We start from the raw sequence: 25206 nt of genomic DNA, 5'->3' as shown, positions 1-25206 counted from the left end.
CCCCTCCACCAGGGTGGTGAGCACCGACCGCTTCCTGCCCGGCATCCCGTCTGCTAACATCACCCACGGTGACCTTTTCTCTCTGCGCGGCCGCTCTGGTCTCGCTCACTCCACGTGTTTCAGATACCCCGCGGCTTCTGCCTCGGGGCGGGGGGTGGGGGGGGAGGGGACACGTGGCCCAGACCTCGCGAGATCCTCACGCGGCCGCCGGTGAGCTCGGCACCTCTCCGAGGCAGTGCTTGGCTGAGCGGCGAGCACGTGACCAGGGCTGGTCCAATCGAATCCACCCAGGCGTGGCTCGCGTGGTCTAGCTGGCGCGCATGCTCCATCCTTCCGGCTGAACCTGGGTTGACACCTGCGGCTGCGGCTGAGTTGGTGGTATGGGGCCGCCCAGGAGCGAGGACGCAGGACGGAGACAGTTGTTTCGGAAAGAGTAGAATTTGGAGGTTGGTAATGACCTTTTATTGGCTTCTTTGATTTTGGGCAAATGTAAACTCTGTAAGCTTATCCTTGGTTAGTAGTGGTAATTATCGTGAAGCGCTGTGTGAGGATCAGATAAACCAGTGTGCATGTGTGAAAAGCCTCTTTCCTTTAACATTAGCAGTGATTGTAACGTTGGGAGAAGGAAAACCTCGCGAGGAATTGAGCCCAGGAGGTCGTTTCTTTCCCCAGCCGCGCTAGGGCCTGATTCATAGCAGGACAGTGGGTGTGAATTGATCTCTATTAAATGAATGAACATGAAATTGCAAAAGAACAGTGTTTTCTCTGAAGATCATTGCATGCGGATGTCATGTGGTGGTTCTTGGTTTGCATGGGGCTGTGGAAATGTGCTGTTGTCTTCTTCAAGAGACTCTGTCGTGGGGATTCAGCTGACTGGCAGCCCCTGACGCTGTGTTACTGAACCAAACTTGGGTCCCTTTGCCCAGCGTGGTAAAGCCTATCTATGACACCTGTTTGCGGTGAAGGAAAGGGCAGCCTTTCTGGCAAGGCAAGCAAGGAAAGGTTTTTAAAGGCAGGGTGAGGGAGAGGGGTAGCGGGGTGCGTGATCAGCTGGTGCACATTCTTGTGATTGGCTGGTGGTGAGGTAATCAGGAGTCAACAGCATCAACCTGGTTCCAGCCCATCTGGGACCTACTCGCTGGTGGTCAAGCAGCAGTTAACTTCTTCCACCTGATGGGGGTTTCAGTATCTGCAGAACAACTCAAGGATGGCTCAGAATATTATCTACAGCCCTGAAGAGGGAACTAAAGGTCTTTGACTTTGTTTAATGGCTAAACTATTATTGTTTGGAATTGCTTGACTGTGTTCCTTTGTTTCTGCATTTTCTCACTTCTCTGATTAAATTTGCTCTTTGGAACCCAGGGAAGACCTGGGAGGCTAAAGTTTTTCTACAGACAAGAAGGCATTTGGCGGACATGGGGGAGAGGGGTCTGTCCCAGGAAGGCCCCATAGGGTCCTTCTCAGTTACAATCTCACATTTTCTTTGATACTCCTCAGTCTTGAAGGGGAACAGGTGTGGAACAAGAAAGGGAATAAAGTTTTGGATAGAGAGGTTAATCATAAACTCGGCAGAGTAACTTCGTTTTAGGGGGACTCAGTTTCAGCTGAGCTTTGAGGTCCACCGCTGTGTTATTAGGCCATGTTTCCCTGGGCTCCTCCAATCAGTGATTGAGCATGGACCATTTCTTTTTAAATTTTGAACAATTTAATAGAGGTATAATGCACATACCACAAAATTCAGTCATTTCGCGTGTATAATTCAACGGTTTTTATTATATTCACAGATTTATGCAACCATCACCACTAATTCTAGAACATTCTCATCTTCCCTAAAAGAAACTCCGTACCTATTAGCACTCACTCCCCATTTCCTCCACACCTAGACCCAGGCAACCAATAATCTACTTTCTGTCTGTATAGAATTGCCTATTTTGGACATTTTATATGATTGGAATCACACAATTTGTGGTCTTTCTTTCACTTGGCATTACATTTTCAAGGTTCATCTGTGTTGTAGCATGTGACAATACTTTGTTTCCTTTTACTGCTAAATAATATTCCACTATATGGATATACCACTTACCAGTTGATGAACTGTGGGTTGGTTCCACTTTTTGGCTCTTATGAATAAAGTTTCTGTGAACATTCATGTACAAATTTTGGGGTGGACATATTTCACATATATATATATGAATGGGTTATATTCATTTAAATACCAAATATATTTGATATACTCAATATATTCACATTTCATTTTCTTGGGTATATACCTAGGAGTGGAATTTCCGAGTCATATAATAACTCCATGTTTAACTTTTTGAGTAACTACCAAACTGTTTTCCAAAGCAGTTTTACCATTTACATTCCCATTAGTAATATATGAGGGTTCCAGTTTCTCCACATCCTCACCAACACTTGTTACTGTCTTTTTTATTGTAGCCATCCTATTGGATGTGAAATGGTATGTTATTGCAGTTTTGATTTGCATTTCCCTGGTGGTTAACTATTTTGAGCATTTTTCACTTGCTTATTTGTATACCTATTTGTATGGCTATTTGTATATCTTCTTTGGAGAAATGTCTATTCAGATCCTTTGCCCATTTTTAATTGGGTTGTCTTTTTATTATTGAATCATAAAATTTCTTTATAGATCTGGATACAAGCCCCTTATCAGAGATAGGATGTGCAAATATTTTCTCCCATTCTGTGGATTGTCTCTTCACTTTCTTGTTGGTTTAATTTATAGCAAAATTGAAAAGTTTAAAATTCTGATGCAGTCCAGTTTATTCCTTTCTTTTGTCTCTTGTGCTTTTGGTGTCATATCTAAGAAGCCATTACCTAACCCAAAGTCATAAAAATGTATAGTTATGTTTATAGTTTGAGCGCTTACACTTAGGACTATCATCCATTTTCGTATATGGTGTGAAGTAGAGGTCCAATTTCATTCTTTTGTGTATGGATATCCAGCTGTTCTGATTTGTTGAAAAGACTATTCTTTCCCGCCATTGAATTGTTTTAGCACCCTTGTCAAAAACCGATTGGCTGTAAATGCAGAGCTTTATTTCTGGACTCTCAATTCTGTTTTGTCAATCTATATATCTGTCCCTATGCCAGTACTACACTGTGTTGATTACTGTAGCTTTGTAGTAAGTTTTGAAATTGGGAAGTGTGAGTCCTCCTACTTTGTCTTTTTCAAGATCGTTTTGGTTATTGGGAGTCCATTTCCATATGAATGCTGGGTAATTTCTGTGGGATGCAGAACCCATCTAATGGGCAGTTTTGACCTGGGGACTCCACATTGGCCTGCCTGAAACTTTCTCAGAGCTGTGCTGAGACTCTTCTTGCCTGATATTCCTTCACCCCTCTCCTTTCACAGGGGTCAGACAGACCTTCATCAGTGTCTAAAAGTACTTCCTGCCTCCTTCTGCTACCTCCTGTTTATCCTTTACAGGCATTTCCTCCAGTGCATCTCCTGTCTCAACATCTACTCCTCAAAGAAGCTGAACTGACTCAAGTCCTAAGCTTGGAGTTTCTAAATCCCATTCCAAACCCTTTTGATATACAGTACTTGGAAATACATCAATCAATTAGGGAAGGGAAATGTCAACTTCTAGAAAACACGCCTTCTTTTAAGAGATAGGGGCCCAGGACCCTTTTCATAAGGAGAGTAAGCAGGTACAGCTCTGAATGTCCCACCTGTAGCCCTTCAACGGTGAGAGTTGAAGTGGCCAATTTTTCAGTATATGAAGATGAAATATTTTAGGGCTGTTTTTCACTTGATCACCCATGACCATGTGGCATGACAATTTTTTCCCTTGTGGTTTAACCCAGTTTGATTCTAGAATTATGTTATTTGCAGCCAAAGCATCCTAACTATTGCTGACTGTCCATGGGTGGCTTGAAGACATTCTAGCAGTATCTTTATAAGAGATCATCCATTTTATTCAAGGTAGTTCAAGTTTGCCTTCTATCATTTGCTATCAGGTGAGTAAACAAAGTGTTCATGTTTCTAAAAATCGTGTAGGAAGAAGAGAAATTGACAGTTTGCATAGCAAGAGAAAATCAATCTTCATTCTAACTTTCTCTATGTGACAATATTTCATCTATTTCTGAAGGTGTTAAAACTAAATAAAAAGTGGTTATGTACCTTGAAAAGGGAGAATTATGAGCATTAATATGTACTAGGTACTTTCAGGAAGTTATAATTTCATAACAAAATGGAATTGTTTCATCACATACAGAAACAATCACACTTCCAGTCAAACACTATGTTTTGGAGCTTGTTACCCACAGAGTAGAGAAAGGAAGTAAACATATCTACCACTTTCAGGAAGAAAACTGTTATGGCAAAAGATCATTTAGCAAGAATTTGCTGATCATCAGTGAAGCTTTGATAAAGATGCAACCAGCTGGGCTGCCATATACAAGGCACTCTATTATTTACTGAATAAATAAAGATGAAAGGATACATATCTGGCTTCACAGTGTAGTGAGGAGATAAATATTGATAAAGTATAATTATAGATTTATTTTTTAAACAGCTTTATTAAGATATAATTCACATACCATAAAATTTACCCATTTGAAGTATATAATTCAGTGTTTTTTGGGCATATTGCATAATTAACTATTTAACTTTTTTTTGAATTTTTGAATTTTATTTTATTTATTTTTTTATATAGCAGGTTCTTATTAGTTATTCATTTTATACATATTAGTGTATACATGTCAATCCCAATCGCCCAGTTCATCCCACCACCCCCCCCCCCCGCCACTTTCCCCCCTTGGTGTCCATACGTTTGTTCTCTACATCTGTGTCTCTATTTCTGCCCTGCAAACCGGTTCATCTGTACCATTTTCTAGGTTCCATATATGCGTTAATATAGGATATTTGTTTTTCTCATTTTTTTTTAATTTTACATATTTATTTATTTATTTTTGGCTGTGTTGGGTCTTCGTTGCTGCGTGCAGGCTTTCTCTAGTTGTGGCGAGAAGGGGCTACTCTTCGTTGCGGTGCGCGGGCTTCTCATTGCGGTGGCTTCTCTTGTTGCGGAGCACAGGCTCTAGGCACACAGGCTTCAGTCGTTGTGGCACGCGGGCTCAGTAGTTGTGGCTTGCGGGCTCCAGAGCGCAGGCTCAGTAGTTGTGGCGCACAGGCTTAGTTGCTCCGCGGCACGTGGGATCTTCCCAGACCAGGGCTTGAACCCGTGTCCCCTGCATTGGCAGGCGGATTCTTAACCACTGTGCCACCAGGGAAGTCCTGTTTCTCTCTTTCTGATGTGCTTCACTCTGTAGGACAGTCTCTAGATCCATCCACCTCTCTACAAATGACTCAATTTCGTTCCTTTTTATGGCTGAGTAATATTCCATTGTATGTATGTACCACATCTTCTTTATCCATTCGTCTGTCAGTGGGCATTTGTCATCTGCAAACAGTGACAGTTTTATGTCTTCTTTTCCAATTTGTATTCCTCTTATTTCTTTTTCTTCTCTGATTGCCATGGCTAGGACTTCCAAAACTATGTTGAATAGTAGTGGCGAGAGTGGACATCCTTGTCTTGTTCCTGATCTTAGAGGAAATGCTTTCAGTTTTTCACCATTGAGAATGATGTTTGCTGTGGGGTTGTCATATATGGCTTTTATTATGTTGAGGTAGGTTCCCTCTATGCCCACTTTCTGGAGAGTTTTTATCATAAATGGGTGTTGAATTTTGTCAAAAGCTTTTTCTGCATCTATTGAGATGATCATATGGTTTTTCTTCTTCAATTTGTTAATACAGTGTATCACATCGATTGATTTGTGTATATTGAAGAATCCTTGCATCCCTGGGATAAATCCCACTTGATCATGGTATATGATCCTTTTAATGTGTTGTTGGATTCTGTTTGCTAGTATTTTGTTGAGGATCTTTGCATCTATATTCATGAGTGATATTGGTCTGTAATTTTCTTTTTTTTGTAGTATCTTTGTCTGGTTTTGGTATCAGGGTGATGGTGGCCTCGTAAAATGAGTTTGGGAGTGTTCCTTCCTCTGCAGTTTTTTGGAAGAGTTTGAGAAGGATGGATGTTAGCTATTCTCTAAATGTTTGATAGAATTCACCTGTGAAGCCATCTGGTCCTGGACTTTTGTTTGTTGGAAGATTTTTAATCACAGTTTCAATTTCATTACTTGTGATTGGTCTGTTCATATTTTCTGCTTCTTCCTGGTTCAGTCTTGGAAGGCCTTTCTAAGAATTTGTCCATTTCTTCCAGGTTGTCCATATTGTTGGCATAAAGTTGCTTGTAGTAAGTAGTCTCTTAGGATGCTTTGTATTTCTGCAGTGTCTGTTGTAACTTCTCCGTTTTCAGTTCTAATTTTATTGATTTGAGTCCTCTCCCTCTTTTTCTCGAGGAGTCTGGCTAATGGTTTATCAATTTTGTTTATCTTCTCAGAGAACCAGCTTTTAGTTTTATTGATCTTTGCTATTGATTTCTTTGTTTCTATTTCATTTATTTCTGCTCTGATCTTCATGATTTCTTTCCTTCTAGTAACTTTGGGTTTTGATTGTTCTTCTTTCTCTAGTTCCTTTAGGTGTAAGGTTAGATTGTTTATTTGAGATTTTTCTGTTTCTTGAGGTAGGATTGTATTGCTGTAAACTTCCCTCTTAGAACTGCTTTTGCTGCATCACATAGGTTTTGGATCATCGTGTTTTCATTCTCATTTGTCTCTAGTATTTTTTGATTTCCTCTTTGATTTCTTCAGTGATCTCTTGGTTATTTAGTAATGTATTGTTTATCCTCCATGTGTTTGTGTTTTTTACGATTTTTCCCCTGTAATTGATTTCTAATCTAATAGTGTGTGGTCAGAAAAGATGTTTGATATGATTTCAATTTTCTTAAATTTACCAAGGTTTGATTTGTGACCCAAGATATGATCTATCCTGGAGTATGTTCCATGCGCACTTGAGAAGAAAGTGTAATCTGCTGTTTTTGGATGGAATGTCCTATAAATATCAATTAAATCTATCTGGTCTGTTGTGTCATTTAAAGCTTGTGTTTCTTATTAATTTTCTGTTTGGATGATCTGTCCATTGGTGTAAGTGAGGTATTAAAGTCCCCCAGTATTACTGTGTTACTGTAAATTTCCTCTTTTATAGATGTTAGCCGTTGCCTTATGTATTGAGGTTGCTCCTATGTTGGGTGCATACATATTTATAATTGTTATATCTTCTTCTTGGATTGATCCCTTGATCATTATGTTGTGTCCATCCTTGTCTCTTGTAACATTCTTTATTTTAAAGTCTATTTTATCTGATATGAGTATTGCTCCTCCAGCTTTCTTTTGATTTCCAATTGCATGGAATATTTTTTTCCATCCCCTCACTTTCAGTCTGTATGTGTCCCTAGGTCTGAAGTGGGTCTCTTGTAGACAGCATATATATGGGTCTTGTTTTTGTATCCATTCAGCAAGCCTGTGTGTTTTGGTTGGAGCATTTAATCCTTTCACGTTTAAGGTAATTATCGATATGTATGTTCCTATTACCATTTCTTAATTGTTTTGGGTTTGTTTTTGTAGGTCCTTTTCTTCTCTTGTGTTTCCCACTTAGAGAAGTTCCTTTAGCATTTGTTGAAGAGCTGGTTTGGGGGTGCTGAATTCTCTTAGCTTTTACTTATCTGTAAGCTTTTGATTTCTCCATTGAATCTGAATGAGATCCTTGCTGGGTAGAGTAATCTTGGTTGTAGGTTCTCCCCTTTCATCACTTTAAGTATGTCATGCCACTCCCTTCTGGCTTGTAGAGTTTCTGCTGAGAAATCAGCTGTTAACCTTATGGGAGTTCCCTTGTATGTTATTTGTCATTTTTCCATTGCTTCTTTCAATAATTTTTCTTTGTCTTTAATTTTTGCCAGTTTGATTACTATGTGTCTCAGCGTGTTTCTCCTTGGGTTTATCCTGTATGGGACTCTCTGCACTTCCTGGACGTGGGTGGCTATTTCCTTTCCCATGTTAGGCTAGTTTTCAACAATAATCTCTTCAGATATTTTGTCAGGTCCTTTCTCTCTCTCTTCTCCTTCTGGGACCCCTATAAGGCGAATGTTGTTGCATTTAATGTTGTCCCAGAGGTCTCATTTCTGTCTTTATTTTCATTTCTTTTTTCTTTTTTCTGTTCCACAGCAGTGAATTCCAGCATTCTGTCTTCCAGGTCACTTATCCATTCTTCTGCCTCAGTTACTCTGCTATTGATTCCTTCTAGTGTATTTTTCATTTCAGTTATTGTATTGTTCATCTGTTTGTTTGTTCTTTAATCCTTCTAGGTCTTTGTTAAACATTTCTTGTATCTTCTCGATCTTTGTCTCCATTCTTTTTCCGAGGTCCTGGATCATCTTCACTATCATTATTCTGAATTCTTTTTCTGGAAGGTTGCCTATCTCCACTTCATTTAGTTGTTTTTCTGGGGTTTTATCTTGTTCCTTCATCTGGTACATAGCCCTCTGCCTTTTCATCTTGTCTGTCTTTCTGTGAATGTGGTTTTTGTTCCACAGGCTGCAGGATTGTAGTTCTTCTTGCTTCTGCCGTGTGCCCTCTGGTGGATAAGGCTATCTAAGAGGCTTGAGCAAGTTTTCTGATGGGAGGGACTGGTGGTGGGTAGAGCTGGCTGTTGCTCTGGTGGGCAGAGCTCAGTAAAACTTTAATCCACTTGTCTGCTGATGGGTGGGGCTGGGTTCCCTCCCTGTTGGTTGTTTTGCCTGAGGCGACCCAGCACTGGAGCCTACCGGGGCTCTTTGGTGGGGCTAATGGCGGACTCTCAGAGGGCTGACACCAAGGAGTACTTCCAGAACTTCTGCTGCCAGTGTCCTTGTCCTCACGGTGAGACACAGCCACCCCCCGCCTCTGCAGGAGACCCTCCAACACTAGCAGGTAGGTCTGGTTCAGTCTCCTGTGGGGTCACTGCTCCTTCCCCTGGGTCCCGATGCACACACTACTTTGTGTGTGCCCTCCAAGAGTGGAGTCTCCTTTTCCCCCAGTCCTGTCAAAGTCCTGCAGTCAAATCCCAGTAGACTTCAAAGTCTGATTCTCTAGGAATTCTTCCTCCCATTGCCGGACCCCCAGGTTGGGAAGCCTGACATGGGGCTCAGAACCTTCACTCCAGTGGGTGGACTTCTGTGGTGTAAGTGTTCTCCCATTTGTGAGTCACCCAGCCTGCAGTTATGGGATTTGATTTTATTGTGATTGCGCCCCTCCTACCATCTCATTGTGGTTTCTCCTTTGTCTTTGGATGTGGGGTGTCTTTTTTGGTGAGTTCCAGTGTCTTCCTGTTGATGATTGTTCAGCAGTTAGTTGTGATTCTGGTGTTCTCGCAAGAGGGAGTGAGAGCACGTCCTTCTACTCCTCCATCTTGAACCAGTCACTATTTAACATTTTGAGAAAGTATTTACAACACAAAATTTTCCATTTTAACCATTGTTATGTGTACAATTCAGTGGCATTAATTACATTCATATTGTTGGGCAACTATCACCACTCTCTATTTCCAAAAATTTTGCATCACTTGAAACAGAAACTCTGTAACTCTATGATAATTGCCCCATTACCCCACCCCAGCCCCTGGTAACCTCTATTTTAATTTTTGTCTCTGATGAATTTGCCTATTTTAGATATTTCATGTAAGTGGAATCACACAATATTTGTCCTTTTGTGTCTGGCTTCTTTGCATAATTTTTTGAGTTTCATCCATGTTGTAGCAGGTATCAGAACTTCATTCCTTTTTATGGTCACATGATGTTTCATTATAGGGATATACCATATTATGTTTGTCCATTTATCTATTGATAGGCATTTAGGTTGTTTCCACCTTTTGGCTATTGTGAGTAATGCTACAATGAACATTGGTGCACAAATATAAATTCGAGTTCCTGCTTTCAATAACTTTGGGTATAAAACTGGGAGTAGAATTGTTAGATCATATGGTAATTCTATGTTTAGATCTTAGAGGAACAGAATTATATGTTTCTGGTAATGGTGGTTTAGGCATTTGGACTACCCCACAGAAAACAGTTTTTAAAAACTAGATCAGATGTTTCTTGAAATCTTCTTAAAAACATTCAAGACCTCACCATATGACATGAAACTGGTTGAGATCTGGGGGAGAATAGGAAATTAGAGGGGTGAGCTTGGGCACTCAGGGCATCTTTGCTCTGGAAATATTTGCCAATCTGGAAAAGATAGTTGTGAGATTGTACTGCACTTCTGACAGCCCTGCAGGCCATTCTAAGGAGTAAGGGTCAGCTAAAAGTATGGGTAGCTCCTCTGCTTTAGGATTGGATACTGATGGGAGAAAGGAGAACTAGAAGTAAAGTAGCTCCTGTATGGATTTCAGCCCACTTTTGAGTCTTCTGAGTTGCTCAGAAAATCATTAGTCCTAAAGTTGGAAGCATGTGATCCAGAATACTAGTATTTGTGTGCTCTCTAGAGAAAGATGGCATTATCATAGGACTCAAACTCTTTCTAGAAATAATTTTGCAAATATAATCTCCAGTACTCAGTGGAAGACAAACAGGCATACATGAAGAAGAACCAGAGAAACAACAGATGTTGGAATTATCAGACAACACTGTAAAGAAACTGTGTTTACCATGTTCAAGAAGATAAGAGTTGACTGTGAAATTTTCAGAAGGAAATTGGAAACTATTAAAACTGCCATGGCAGATTTGAAAAAGAGAACCAAAAACAAACTCCAGAATGGAAAACACATAATTAAGAACTTAGATAGATTTAATAGCATATTAGACACAACTGAAGACAGAATTAGTTTCTACCTGCTCTGTCTTCAAATTTACTATCTAGAATGAAGCAAGGATAGACAAAGGATGGAAAAAAGAGAAGGGAAGGGAAGAGGCACAGAAGGTCTAACACACATTTAATTGGAGTCCCAGAAGAACACAGTCCAAAACAATGTTTTAAAAGACAATGACTCAGAATTTTTCAAAAACAGATGAAAAAATAATCCACAGATGTAAGAATCTTAGTAAATTCCAATGGGCTTAGTAATAAGTAATAAACAAGTCTATACCTAGGTATTGGGTTGGCCAAAAAGTTCGTTTGGGTTTTTCTGTAAGATCTTACAAAAACCCGAACGAACTGGTCAACTCAGTACATCATAGTGAAACTACAGAATAACGAGAGAAGAATCTTAAAAAGAGCCAGGCAGGAGGGAATAAAAAGATTATCTTCAAAGGAGTAAGATTCAGACTGACAGCTGACTTTTCAACAGCAGTAATGGAAGCCAAAAGGTAGTTGCCACGGTATAGTTAATGTGATGAAAGAAAAGAACTGCTAACATAGAACTATCTACCCCGTGAAAGTATATTTTTAAGATGAAATGAGACAGTCTTGTAATAAAACATTGGGGAAAAATAAAGACTTCATGATAAATGAAAATGGAGAGAATCTTCAGCAGATCCACATTAGGAAATTCTAAAGGTGATCTTCAATTGCAAATGGAAAGTGAGAGGTGCAGGAAAGAATAAAGAGCAATCAGAAAGGTAAACGTACTTGAATCTTAATACCACCTATATAGATAATAAAAATTATATATATATACACACAACAGAGAATGTATGGTTTCCAAAATAATAGAGGAGATAATAAAAATGGAATAATAAAATAAACAATGTAATGACAAAAAATATCAATAAAGGAATTCAAGAAAGGAGAGAAAAGAGAACATAAAATAGGTGAACCAAACAGAAATCATATAGTAAGATGATTGATGTAAATAGAAATGAATTAGTATTTTATATGAAACATAAATGACCTAAGTGACCCAGTTAAGAGACAAAGAATATCAGAATAAGAAGCAACATAGCATGTATAAAAGACACACCAAATAATTAATGAGATAGTGAAGGAACAGAAAATACATCATGCAGATATTAAACAAAGGAAAACTTGTGTAGTTATAATAAATCAGGCAAAATAGGTTTTAAGCTAAAAGGTACAACTAGAGATAAAGAGAATCACATCATAATTTAAAAATTTACCAGGAAGATATAATAATTCTAAATTTGTTTGTAGTTAGCAATATGGCCTCAAAATCTATAAAGCGAAAACTGACCAAATTACAGTGGTAAATAGATAAATATGTAATTATGGTAAGAGATTTTTAATACATCTTTCAGATGTTTTAAAACAGATTAAGCAGACAAAAGATGAAGAAAACGCACCTTGCACCTAACAACTAAAAAATACACATTCTTCCCAAGCACATCTAATGTGTTTACAGTCAGTATTGACCATATACAGGGCCCTAAAGTGGGTCTCAATAAATTGCAAAAGACTGAAATGGTACAGAATATGTACTCTGACCACAGTGCAATAGAGATACACTTCTAAATTACCCATTAGACTACATTAGATATTTTGAATGAATAATAATGAAAATACTCCATGTGAACACTTCTGGGATGTAATTAAAGCACTACTTCGAAGAAAGTTTATAGACTTGAGATGCACATCTGAGAAAAGAAAGGCTGGAAATTAAAAATTAATTAACCCAAGACGTAAGAAAATGAATAGGAAAATAAACATGATGAAAGTTGGAGGAAATAATAAATAGATCGGGTGCCTGTGGAGAGCAGTTACCCTTGGCCCAGTGCGTCGGGACTGCAGAAGGGCACCTAACACGGTCCTGCTGGTTTCTCTGTCAGTGAGATGGAGAAACGGGCCTGGAGAAGAGCTCATCACTGCTGGACAGTCCTACTCAAAGGATGCGGATTAAGCAGTTTATCAAACTAAAGGACCGTCACAATGGCCACCCGAGGCTTGTCCTAGCGCTGCTTCCCACATAGTTTTCTAAAAACATCGAGTCACGACTTAAAGAGTACAAAGCTGCCACCCGCCACCTGCCACCACCCAGTGGATGGCAAGTTCTGTGGAAAACTTTTTCCAGGTGGCCTCTCCTCTCTCTCCTCCCACCCCTCGTCCCTCCTGGTCTGATGCTGTGATGTCTCATCGTCTGTCTGTCCACGGGCACAGGCGTCCTCCAGCAGAAAGGCCATGCGCGACATCAGGCCCGGTGGGCCCTGTAACCACCCAACACTCTGTCTGAATGTGCACCTGAGCCCCTGCAGGAGATCCACATCCTCTCCTGGAGACCCGTGTGCAGGGGAGGGGGCACAGTCCAGGAGTCCTGCGTCGGCGTGACCAGCTCAGCGGCCGACGCTTCGCCAGCCTGTCTGCCCCACTGTGGCGACGGAGTCCTGACACTGCCTGCGCCCTGTTATCTCTTGGGTGATGGGTCGCACCTGAGACGACCACGTGATAAAGTTCTTCGTGAACTGAAAAATGCTGAATGAATGTCAAGCACTACTGCTATTCATGTTTTATCTCAGTTGCTTTGAGCAAATCACGCTAACCCTTGGGTATTAGTAAAGTTTCTGACTGTACGGGTTGTTCCCTGAATGTCTCAGAAACATTTTCTGAATTTGCCTACATCAGCCAAGCATTCCTTCAGAATTGGAAACATGCTTTGAAGTTTAGCTCTGTCATGATTAAACTTTTTGTAAATTTTAAATTATATTAAAGTGAACACGTTGCCAATTTTTTTTAATTTGGAAATAGAAAATAAAAGGCCAGAATCTCAACACTAAGGACAATCACATTAACATTTTACTCATTATCCTCCAGTTCTTTCTCTAGATTATTATTTTTTTTTAGCGTTTACATATTCATAAGTAGTTTAAACTGGATTTTTGGAAGCTGCTGGTAAACCGTAAAGTACTGGAGAGAATTTTTCCCAGAGGAATTGCTGTGTGTTGTGGGCTTATTCCCATCATAAGGAAAAGCATTCATAATAAAATAATTTGCTGTTATGATTTATCCAGCTGTTGTTGAGAAAAGAGGCAATGACCCCTCAGCATTCTTACAAGTTCCTTAGGGATTTCCTTTGCTTTGACTCGATCTAAATTACTTATTCTTCTAGTGATTTTTAAAGAAAGGTACAAAGCTGAGATGTCTCCTGAGCCCTCGTATATCTGAGAACGCCATTCTGCATCTCAGCCTTTACCTCTGAAAACTTTTTTTCCTTGTGCTTTGGCTTTCACAGCGATGAACAGTTGAATTCTGGGAGCGCTGTCCGTTTTGTTCCTTTCTGTGTAAGCCTGTTGTTTCTAGCTGGAGGCTTTCAGCAGTTAGTCCCCAGCGTTCTGACAAATGTCATCAGCAGGTCCTCCAACAAAGCGGGCAGGCCCCCTCCTCAAACACGTTTGGGAAGTAGGTGTTGTGAGCGCAGGACTGCTGGTGTGCATATGGTGAAACACAGAGTTAACTTGTATTTTACAAATGTATTTAACACCAGGACCCTTTTGAGTTCGTGGAACACCAGCAGCTCCTGGGAAATGCCCAGTTTGGGATCAGTTGGCTTAAAATTTTAATTGTATTTATATTTAAGTTCTCAAAACAAAACGCAGAGTCTGTCTAGGTGGGGGGGTCTCTTTTTACTGTTTTCTTTGTTCGTTTTGATCTGGAATGCAGGATTCTCTTCTCTCTCTTTGCTTGCATTTACTTTGCTTTAAAAAATTGTGATAAAACATACATAACAAAAACTTTACCGTTTTAACCATTTTTAATTGTATATAGTTCAGTGGCATTAAGCACATTCACATTGTTGGGCAGCCATCAAGGATTCCCTTTTAAATTACACATCCATTTTTTTCATCTCAAAAAAGTTTCCTTAAATTCGCTGACTAGCATGTCTTCACCAGAGCTCCTACTATGTGCTGGTCACTGTTCTGAGCACTGGGAACACAGGAGGACACGAGAATTTGGGTTTTGTTGCTGTTTCTGTTCCAGCTGTCCTGGCTTTGTCCTTGGGATTCTGCGCTGCTTCCTGGCTGCCAGCTTTCACTGTGTCCCTGAATTTAACCTGTACTCTGAGTGAGATGCTTCTCATTTCTCCTTGGCAGATTTGGTCTTTTCTGCTTTGATCATGTTTTAAATCACTGCACTATGTTTCAGTTTCTCTGCATTTCTTTTTTTCTTATTCTGCCTGTCTTCTTTTTTAGATTAGCCTATTTTAAATTTCTGCTTGTTCTTTCTTTATGGCTTTCGGCTTCATAAATACCATGTTTCCTCAAGTCTCACTGAGAATGGAAGAGGTGTTTTCTACAGTGTGCCTTAGTTCCTTTTAAAAAATAGTGTTCAGGGTTGGGATCTTCCCTTCCTTGTTCTGAAGCTCCACACAGATTTCCTTTTCTGTTCACTCACCCTCAGCTGAAAAGGGAGGATAAAGGCCCAGGGGCTGGTGGCTCGGTACACCTGGGGCTGTTAAAGCACCTTTGCAGACTCACCTGTAACGGACGGCAGGTTGGTGTCAGTTTCTCCGGGCCCGTTTCCCAGATGAGAGTTAGCGTCTGTGTCAGCAAGAGCGTCGCCTCCCTCAGCTCACGGACCGTGTGGGTGGGGACAGAAGCAGCTGCTCCTGCCCTGGGCGCTGGCATCCGGCTGTCCCTGTGGCATCACCCCACACCTCCCACGGGGGAGCGACTGCTGCAGGCCTGCCCTCTTTCCCACCCAAGGATTTCTGCGCTGTGGTTTCCACGTGTTCAAGACTGAGAGAGTCAAACGGGAGGAGCCGGGAGAGGACAACAGGCCCGCGTGGCTAACGCGGAAGCCCCACAGGAGGTGCGCGGGGCCGCGGCTCCCGGGCTGGGGCACGCAGCATGTTATCTGTGTGAGCAGGAGGTGGGGCGAGAACGGAGGGTCGCCCCTCCCCTCACCCCAGCATCCGGGTGGACCCGGCACGCGTGGGTCACTGACGTTTCTTCATCCTGTCTCATCTGTTTCTAGCTTGTAGAAATTCCTCCAGATTCTGTGAGTAGGTTGGACATGTGTCCTAGTTTGGGGGATTTTTAATCCCGCCCTTTTGCATCATCACTGGTCTTTTAGTGAGAAGCAGGAAGAGGCCGCTAGCAGGTGTCATTTTAAACGAAAGCCTATTATTAAATTCTTGACTTTGAAGGTGGGAAAAACCTATTAAACAGTGTCTTTCTTTTCTGTTATTAACACATGGTGATACGGTATGCAGTAATGTTTAGGATAAAGACTGGGTTTGAATCCCAGTTTCTGTATTTATCAGTGGCTGCACTTGACACATCATTCACTAATTGTACCTGCACTTATTTTTGTATATTCATCGTCAGGTCAGAAAAGTGTGAGTTCAGGTCCCCTCTGTTCTGAGTCCATCTGTATAGTATACTCCTAAACACACAGGAAAAGCCAACGCCATCGATTACAAATACTTTGGAAACCACACTTGGTTTCTCGGTCACTGTAACTGACTATTCCAGTTTCAAAGCCACCTATAAAAAATCATGCAGAGGAACTATATCTGTAATCTTTCTGAAGACTGCTTCAAACTAATTTTGCTTTTTATTACGTCTCTAACCAAGTAAAGGTCATCGGACAGGGAAAAGTTCACCGGGAGTGGGGCTGGGCTGAGGGGGTGTCTGGCCCCTGACTATAACACCTCTGTGTTCTGGTTTGTACTCACTCACTGAATGGATTTCCTTATGTCCAAAAATCTGCCAAACAGGCTAAAAGCCAGCATAATTTTAAAAAATTATTTATTCCAAGTTCCACTGGTTTAAGGTTTTTCATAAGTTATTACAGAACTGAATGCTGAAATCAGAAACAAACGTTCAAAGTTGTAGCATTTACAACAAAACTGATATCTCCGTGACTGATTTAAAGGATTCACAGTGTTCCCATCATTCAGAATCCATGAGGAAAGTTTCCAAGTCCATATCCAAGTCAGAAACAAGGGCATTTACGAAGTCATCGATAGAAGGACACTTCTGAAGCACACCTGCGAACGAAGAAAAGATCAGCCGACTCGTTCTCTGCAGACAGTACACAGGGACGAAGACATACATCAAATCTGCGCGGTCAGGGGACATTCGGCTTTGTGAACCGAGAGCTTGACTGCGAGGACGTTTCAAAAAGTCCTGGGCAGCGCGTGGGCCCCGAAGCTATTTCTTGTTTTAATGCCTTTTTTACTCTCTAACCAACTCTTAGCTTAGAGATTTAGAGCCAAATATGTTTCCCGGGGGGTTTTATTTTGCACATATTACTATACACTTGGAGTGATGTCAGAAGACTTAATTTTTCAGCTATCTTTGGGCTGATTCAGAATTTAATATGTTTAATTACCTGCCAAGTGTTATTATCAAGTTCTGTGCACTTTAAAATCATTCAACTGTTAATTATCTTGCAGAAGTCTTATATCAGACACAAGTTATTGGCTTTCCTCCAGACTTGCCTGTCTTGGAGAACTCCTAATGTCTGGTTCTCAAATTTCCTCATCTGACATACAAGGTTGCAATAAAGCTAGAATAAGAAGCTGTATTGGAAAGCAGTGAGGCACCCTGTCTAGCGTATAGTAACAATTCAATAAAAAGCTGAATTTATCTCCGCTCTTCACTCAAAGAAGCCAAAGACAACATTCAAGCAATCAACCCTGTGGCCCCGACCTGTGCTCTTGGCACGTAATGCTAACTCAAGGTTGGACAGGGCTCTCTCACCAGTATTTAATTTGAGGGATGGATCCTGTAAAATGAATTCCAACACCAAGACATTAAAAGATTACCAGAGTCCCTATTTCCTCTAAATCGTCAGTGCAATTCAGTTAACATGCCTTGAGTGTTTGCTGTGTGAAGGACCAGGCCAAGTCACAATATGAGGGCAAGAAGGACACAATCACAAAAGTAAACCATGTGGAACTGGATAGCCATATGGGGAAAATTAACCTTGACCCCTGTCACATACCGTACATAACCATTAATGTGAGATGGGCACAGACCTAATTGTAAAAGCTAAAATTATTAAGCATCTAGAAGAAAATATAGAGTATGTTTGTGACTTTGAGGTAGGCAAAGGTCTCTTAGGACACAGACGGTAATAACCATAAAAGAAAAAAAGATACATTAGAGTTCATCAAAACTTAAAACTTCCAGCCTTGCAAAGAAACCATTAAAAAAAATGAACAGGTAAATGACAGAATGGGAGAAAATACTGACACAACACATATGTCACATAGGACTGGTAGCCAGAATATATAAAGGACTCCAACTCATCATAAAAATACTTTTAAAAATAAAAAATGGACGAAAGATTTGAGCAGACCTTTCACAAAAAAAGATATCTGAATAAACACGGAACTAACAGGCCCTGAGAAGACACACATCACTGTCATCCAGGAAAAGAAAACTAAAGCCACAAAGAGACACCATGATGTTCCACCAGGATGGCTGAAGTCCCAGGGCTGAAGACACCAAACGCAGTCAAGGCCTTGGGCGCCATGGCTTGTCGTCCAGCAGGGGCAGAGGGTGAGACGCGAGAGCCCTTGAGAAAAAGGTCCAGCAGTTTCTATAAAGCTCAGCACACACCTGCCCCGTGACCCAGCTGTTTCCTCCTAGGTATTAACCAAGAGAAATGAAGGCACGTTCCCAGCAGCCTAAAGTGGAACAACACAAGTTCCCATTACCAGGCTGCAGATGGACGTTCACGGTGTCTTCACACAATGGAACGGCACCAGCAACGAAAAGGAAAGAACTCCTGACCCAGACAACACCTCGGGCGGGCCTCAGACACAGTGCGTTGCACACAAGGGCCCACACAAAGCACACGCTGCCTGTTTCGTTTATATTCACTTCCAAAACGGGCTGGACTAACCCATGGCGAAAAAACATTGGAACAGTGGTTGCCTTTGGGAGTGGGGATGGCGACCGACCCAGAAGGTCCTGGCGTGATGGGAAAGTTCTCATCGGGACAGTGGTTTGTGACACCCAGGTATAGGCCGTCAAAATTCAGTAAATGGAACGTTAAGCATTTGTGCATTTCACCGTATGTAAATGTTACCTCAAAAAGAAACGTAACCGACACTGAACTCTAGTTAACGCTACGCACACACAAGTGTCTGGGGTAAAACATACTTGTGTCTGCACCTTGTTTCGAAAAAATATATATATGATGGGTGGATGGAATGGACAGATGGATACGTGACAAAGCAGAGCAAAATGTTAATTGTAGACTCTAAAGGGCAAGTATATGAGTGTTTACAGTTCACGTGACTTTTCTGAATGCCCGAGAAATTTCCACATAAAGCGTTCGGGGAAAAGTCAGTTGGGGGTGTTAGTAGCACACAAATGGCAGCCAGTGGGAGAAGAGAGGGAGAAGGATGACTTGCAGTGGAGAGATTCCGGAGGCTCCGCGGAGCGGATGCGATCCTGGAGAAACGTGAGCGACGCGGAAGGTCCAGGCTCAAATTAGGGCCTTTGCGGGGGAGAGGGCGGCGCACAGAGCGTCTGGGGTCCGGAGGGAGGTGACCGGGAACAGAGCGCCGGGGAGCCAACCGCTCATGACGCTTGGGTGCCATCCGCGGTGGAACGCGGAGCTTGGGGCAGGCGCAGGGCTGGACCCACGGACACGGTCATTCCCCCTGGGGAGCACGGCCGTGGCGGAAACAGACCAAGGACGGGCTTGTGCAGTGGACATAAAGCAGTAGCTCCAACACGTGCTTGTCAGCCGCTAACCAGACCTGGTGCAGTTAACAGCAAGAATACTGTACGACTGGCAACTGCTGGCCAAAGTAGTTTCATCTTCGTTCAAGTTCAGATGATCATATCTCCATCGCAGGGAGTATTTGAGGAATAAGGAGCGGCTACTGGAAGAGAATTTCATTGCTGTGTCTTTATTGGCAAAACTCAAGTTTCAAAGCAATTTTCTTTCCACAGTAAAATAATCTTTATGGATGAGAAAGGCCTGTCCTCTGGTCCCGCTGTGTCACTAATGACAGGAATGTGGCGGCTTTGACAATGGCTAAAGCGGCGCATTTCACTTCGTGTCTCTGAGATGCGGGTTTTCACTTAAACAGATGCAGTCAGAGTAATAAATCCGGTTTATGCTTTTCCTACGTGCCAGGTTTCTTAATGCAGAGAACAGTGGTAGGGAAAACACTGAAACGTGGCTGGTCAAATGTGTTATCCTGTTACACCATTTCCTTCCTTGTAATGTTTGAAACATCCTATAATTACAAAGGACTGGCTGTTTGTAATGAAACGGTTACAGAACGGTCAGAGGTGGAGCCGACCGTGCAGTCGAGCTTGGCCCTCCCGCCGTGTGAAGTGTCACGTCCACTCCACAAGCTGCCCACGTTCACAGGGCCCTGCTCGGTCCTCCGCGGCTGCGCCTCAGGGACACGCCCCCTGCGAAGCCCACCTCCAGCCACTTCTGCGTCTCAGAGAACGGCAGTCGTGGCGACAGCAGGGGAAGAACATAACACGCTCAGGGTAGTTTTAAATAAAATCCGGTCACAGACGAATGGTTCAGTAATTGTGTGTGTGATGTGACTGGTAAAGCTGAAGGTTCAAAAAGGAGGGAACCCAGACCGAGAGGGATGGGGGAGTTACCGGGGGAGGGATTCTCCTGGAATATGGCTGCGGTGTCCTCGCTTTAATTAGATCGAAGTGTTTAGCAAGTGTCAACCTGAACTAACTTCCGCACAGAGAATTAAAAGAGAAACACAACGTTTTCAGGCAGTTCCACAAATAAGAAAAATTGAAATTGGCTTTTATATATGTGGATGGTAAAAAGATTCCAAGAACTCTGAGGTTTTTACAAAAGCTGACAAACAATGTCCCCTTTGTCTTCAAGTCTTAGTCTTAAAAGGGTGGTGATGAGACATGCAATTTCGCAGGAGCCCCGGGAACCCGGCTGGAGGTGCCAAGTCCACGAGCGGGCAAGTTTACACACGTTTCTCTGTGCACATCACCTGAGTCGGGGGCCGGGGGTTTGAAACAGTAAAACAAAACCGAGGGCAGCTTCACACCTGAAAGGGGAAGCGTGGACGGCGATGTAAGAAAAGCAGGTGCGCTGGGCCCGCCGGCCGAGTCCTCGCGGAAGGACGGCGGCTTCCACCTGCCCGCCCTCCTCGGAGCCACGGCAGTTGCGGAGGATGACTTAGTTTCTTTTCCTCCTCGTTTTACCAGAGAGGCAAATGTGCTGATAAAAACTGGGACAAGCCCGAACCTTTTGGTCCTGACTGCTCTGCTCAAACCACGTGTTCCGGGACCTCGAAGGACGGGGCAGCTGCCCTAAAAGGCCTGACGGCCCTGAGTTTCGGTCTCGAGGGCTGCAGGCTGCGTCGCGAGGCAGGAGGGGCTTCTGCTCTGCGCCGGCATCGTGGTCCTGCTCGGAGGCCCCGGCACTGGGGCAGCTGGGGGGCAGGCCTTGCTGCCCAGCTCGGCGCCTGCCGTGCCCCTCCGGGACCTGCTCCCGGGGCGGAGGACGAGCGGCCGGGGACCACGGAGCAGGTGAACGCGGCACCTGGCGGCCCCGAGGAGCTCGTCCGCGCCCTTCGCCGGCCCGGAAGCCGCTCGCTCTCAGCTGTGTTTCGGCTTCTCCCTTTGACTCCGTGGTGACCTCTGCACTGTTCCCCCAAACTCCTTTTCTGCTTGGTCAGTCAAAGTTGGTTCTGTTTCTTTCTTTTTTTTTTTTTTAAAGTATTCTTTCTTTTTTTTTTTTAATTAATTAATTAATTTATTTATTTATGGCTGTGTTGGGTCTTCGTTTCTGTGCGAGGGCTTTCTCCAGTTGCGGCGAGCGGCGGCCACTCCTCATCGCGGTGCGCGGGCCTCTCACTATCGCGGCCTCTCTTGTTGCGGAGCACAAGCTCTAGACGCGCAGGCTCAGTAGTTGTGGCTCACGGGCCTAGTTGCTCCGTGGCATGTGGGATCTTCCCAGACCAGGGCTCGAACCCGTGTCCCCTGCATTGGCAGGCAGATTCTCAACCACTGCGCCACCAGGGAAGCCCCTGGTTCTGTTTCTTTCAAGAAGATTGCCAGTTGATGAAAAGATGAGTTCACACGTTATGAAGAGGGACTGAGCGATGCCCGGGGGACACTGATATTTTTGTCTGATTAAGGACCAACTTTGTAGACTCAGGGTTTAGACTAGAAGCAGGTGGTTTTTGTTTCTTCTTTTTTCATTTAAGTGACCATGTCTTCTTTCCCACAGATAAAGTAAAGAGGTGACACACAAGCAGGCTTTCCTCTCAGATTCCCTCTCTCCAAGCCCACTGGTGGGGAAAGGAGAGCGGCCCTGGCCCGAGAGGGGAGAAAGACAGCTCTGCCCGCGGCCCTGGCCGCTGCGGTGGGAGGTGGGCACGGCGAGGGGGCAAGAACACTGCCCCAGCAGCTCCAGGGTCCTCCTGAAATGGGTGCCTTCCTGGTGGGATCGGGAAAGGGAACACCCTTCTGACTGTAGGCCTCAAGGTGCAGTGGAGGTCCCTGGGTTGGGTGTGTGTCCCCGGCTGCCCCAGAGAGGGAGGTGGGTGTGGTCCTAACCCCTCTCAGGCCAGGCCCTCAATGCCTGAGGTGGTCGGGACACGGAACTCCCCCCCAGTTCTTTTTTTTTTTTTTTTTCACATACACACTGTTTTTTATTTTTACAAGAGATAAATAGACTGACATCAAGCATTGTACATGGATGACCACAACAAAAGCAACAATGATTGCAATTACCAAACATGAAACACACTCATACTATGTCATAATATTGACATTCAGTCCAGTAATCCTCCACTGTAGCAGCTCCTTTACTTTGCAGTGAAAATTGATTTGTATATTCTTTGCCTCTGAGCCCTTGTGGGATTTTTTTTTTTAAATTCAAACAGAAAGTCACAAAAATTATACTCATCCTCATCAGTTCACTCAGTCCCATGTAATTAATTTTTTTTTTCATCTTGATCTTTTGTTAGCACTTTTATGAGTTCATCAGTTTTTCATTAGAGTTCTGAAAATGCTTATTCATTCAGTTAAGCAGTACCGTCAGTTACCAGAAACCTGTACTTGTCAGTCTTTTCCATGAATTTCTTGAAGATGAAACCCTTTTATAGGAACATATTTGCAAAAGCATCAGAGTACACCCAGAACTGTCTGTAAATGACAAAAGACTTAAAAATGACCACGGTTAAAGATTTGACGAAAGTTCATAATAATGCAGTTGACAAGAAAATTAGTTATTTCTGAGATATACATTTTAAAGTAATAACTAGGATTATGACATAACATTATACCAGAACACATAAGGTTTTTAGAAATTTCATGTAATGTCTGAAACATTTATATTAACATATTTCCATACAAATAACCCAATGAAAGTTTAGTATTAGTTGTTTTGTTTGTTTGTTTTTTTATACTGCAGGTTCTTATTAGTCATCAATTTTATACACATCAGTGTATACATGTCAATCCCAATTGCCCAATTCAGCACACCACCATCCCCACCCCACTGCAGTTTTCCCCCCTTGGTGTCCATATGTCTGTTCTCTACATCTGTGTTTCAACTTCCGCCCTGCAAACCGGCTCATCTGTACCATTTTTCTAGGTTCCACATACACGCGTTACTATACGATATTTGTTTTTCTCTTTCTGACTTACGTCACTCTGTACGACAGTCTCTAGATCCATCCACGTCTCAACAAATGACTCAATTTCGTTCCTTTTTATGGCTGAGTAATATTCCATTGTATATATGTACCACATCTTCTTTATCCATTCGTCTGTTGATGGGCATTTAGGTTGCTTCCATGACCTGGCTATTGTAAATAGTGCTGCAATGAACATTCGGGTGCATGTGTCTTTTTGAATTACGGTTTTCTCTGGGTATATGCCCAGTAGTGGGATTGCTGGGTCATATGGTAATTCTATTTTTAGTTTTTTAAGGAACCTCCATATTGTTCTCCATAGTGGCTGTATCCATTTACATTCCCACCAACAGTGCAAGAGGGTTCCCTTTTCTCCACACCCTCTCCAGCATTTGTTGTTTGTAGATTTTCTGATGATGCCCATTCTAACTGGTGTGAGGTGATACCTCATTGTGGTTTTGATTTGCATTTCTCTAATGATTAGTGATGTTGAGCATCTTTTCATGTGCTTCGTGGCCGTCTGTATGTCTTCTTTGGAGAAATGTCTATTTAGGACTTCTGCCCATTTTTGGATTGGGGTGTTTGTTTCTTTAATATTGAGCTGAATGAGCTGTTTATATATTTTGGAGATTAATCCTTTGTCCATTGATTCGTTTGCAAATATTTTCTCCCATTTTGAGGGTTGTCTTTTCGTCTTGTTTATGGTTTCCTTTGCTGTGCAAAAGCTTTGAAGTTTCATTAGGTCCCATTTGTTTATTTTTGTTTTTATTTCCATTACTCTAGGAGGTGGATCAAAAAAGATCTTGCTGTGATTTATGCCAAAGAGTGTTCTTCCTATGTTTTCCTCTAAGAGTTTTATAGTGTCCGGTCTTACATTTAGGTCTCTAATCCATTTTGAGTTTATTTTTGTGTATGGTGTTAGGGAGTATTCTAATTTCATTCTTTTACATGTAGCTATCCAGTTTTCCCAGCACCACTTATTGAAGAGACTGTCTTTTCTCCATTGTATATCTTTGCCTCCTTTGTCATAGATTAGTTGACCATAGGTGCGTGGGTTAATCTCTGGGCTTTCTATCTTGTTCCATTGATCTATGTTTCTGTTTTTGTGCCAGTACCATATTGTCTTGATTACTGCAGCTTTGTAGTATAGTCTGAAGTCAGGGAGTCTTGATTCCTCCAGCTCCGTTTTTTTCCCTCAAGACTGCTTTGGCTATTCGGGGTCTTTTGTGTCTCCATACAAATTTTAAGATGATTTGTTCTAGCTCCGTAAAAAATGCCATTGGTAATTTGATAGGGATTGCATTGAATCCCCCCCAGTTCTTTTAAAATCAGATATGAAAGCAACCATACTCTTACATTTCAGACACAGCACCAGTGCTTGGTTTAAATGAAGGTGTGTCTGTCAGGTTTCTGTTTGAGGTCCACAGGTATCATTTATTTAGGAGACAACAACCCAGCTCTGAAAGGCGGCAGAAGAGCTGCCGTGCAGGGTTGGGGGGTGGGGGCGCTGGGCAGGTTAGGGTCTTAGGCCGAGTGGAACATTCCCTGGCTCAGCACAGCATCTTATAATTTAAAATTTCAGTCCATTCTCCTCTCTGACTATCCCGAAGTTTGCCTCTGAAGGATTACCAAGGAGGAAAAGAGTGGAAAGATAACTCTTCCTTAGAAGGCACTGATGCAAGGGCTTGAGCTACCCCATCAGCCACCTGGTTAGGGACTTCAGACCAGTCACGTAACTTCTGGAACTC

General features: G+C 42.5%; 1 protein-coding gene across 1 annotated transcript in view; it reads right to left on the bottom strand.

The window, feature by feature from the left end:
* Positions 1-16581: 16581 nt before the first annotated feature.
* Positions 16582-25206, bottom strand: part of MIPEP (mitochondrial intermediate peptidase) — a 155024-nt gene continuing 146399 nt past the window's right edge. Inside the window, exon 19 of the mRNA XM_057532957.1 lies at positions 16582-16840. Coding sequence (XP_057388940.1) covers positions 16743-16840 — 98 coding nt within the window. The 3' untranslated portion in view covers positions 16582-16742. The remainder of the gene's footprint in view (positions 16841-25206) is intronic.

This window comes from Balaenoptera acutorostrata, chromosome 18 (assembly GCF_949987535.1).
Source record: "Balaenoptera acutorostrata chromosome 18, mBalAcu1.1, whole genome shotgun sequence".
Classification (NCBI taxonomy): domain Eukaryota; kingdom Metazoa; phylum Chordata; class Mammalia; order Artiodactyla; family Balaenopteridae; genus Balaenoptera; species Balaenoptera acutorostrata.
The sequence above is the reverse complement of the archived record's forward strand: the minus strand, read 5'-3'. Positions and strand labels throughout refer to the sequence as shown.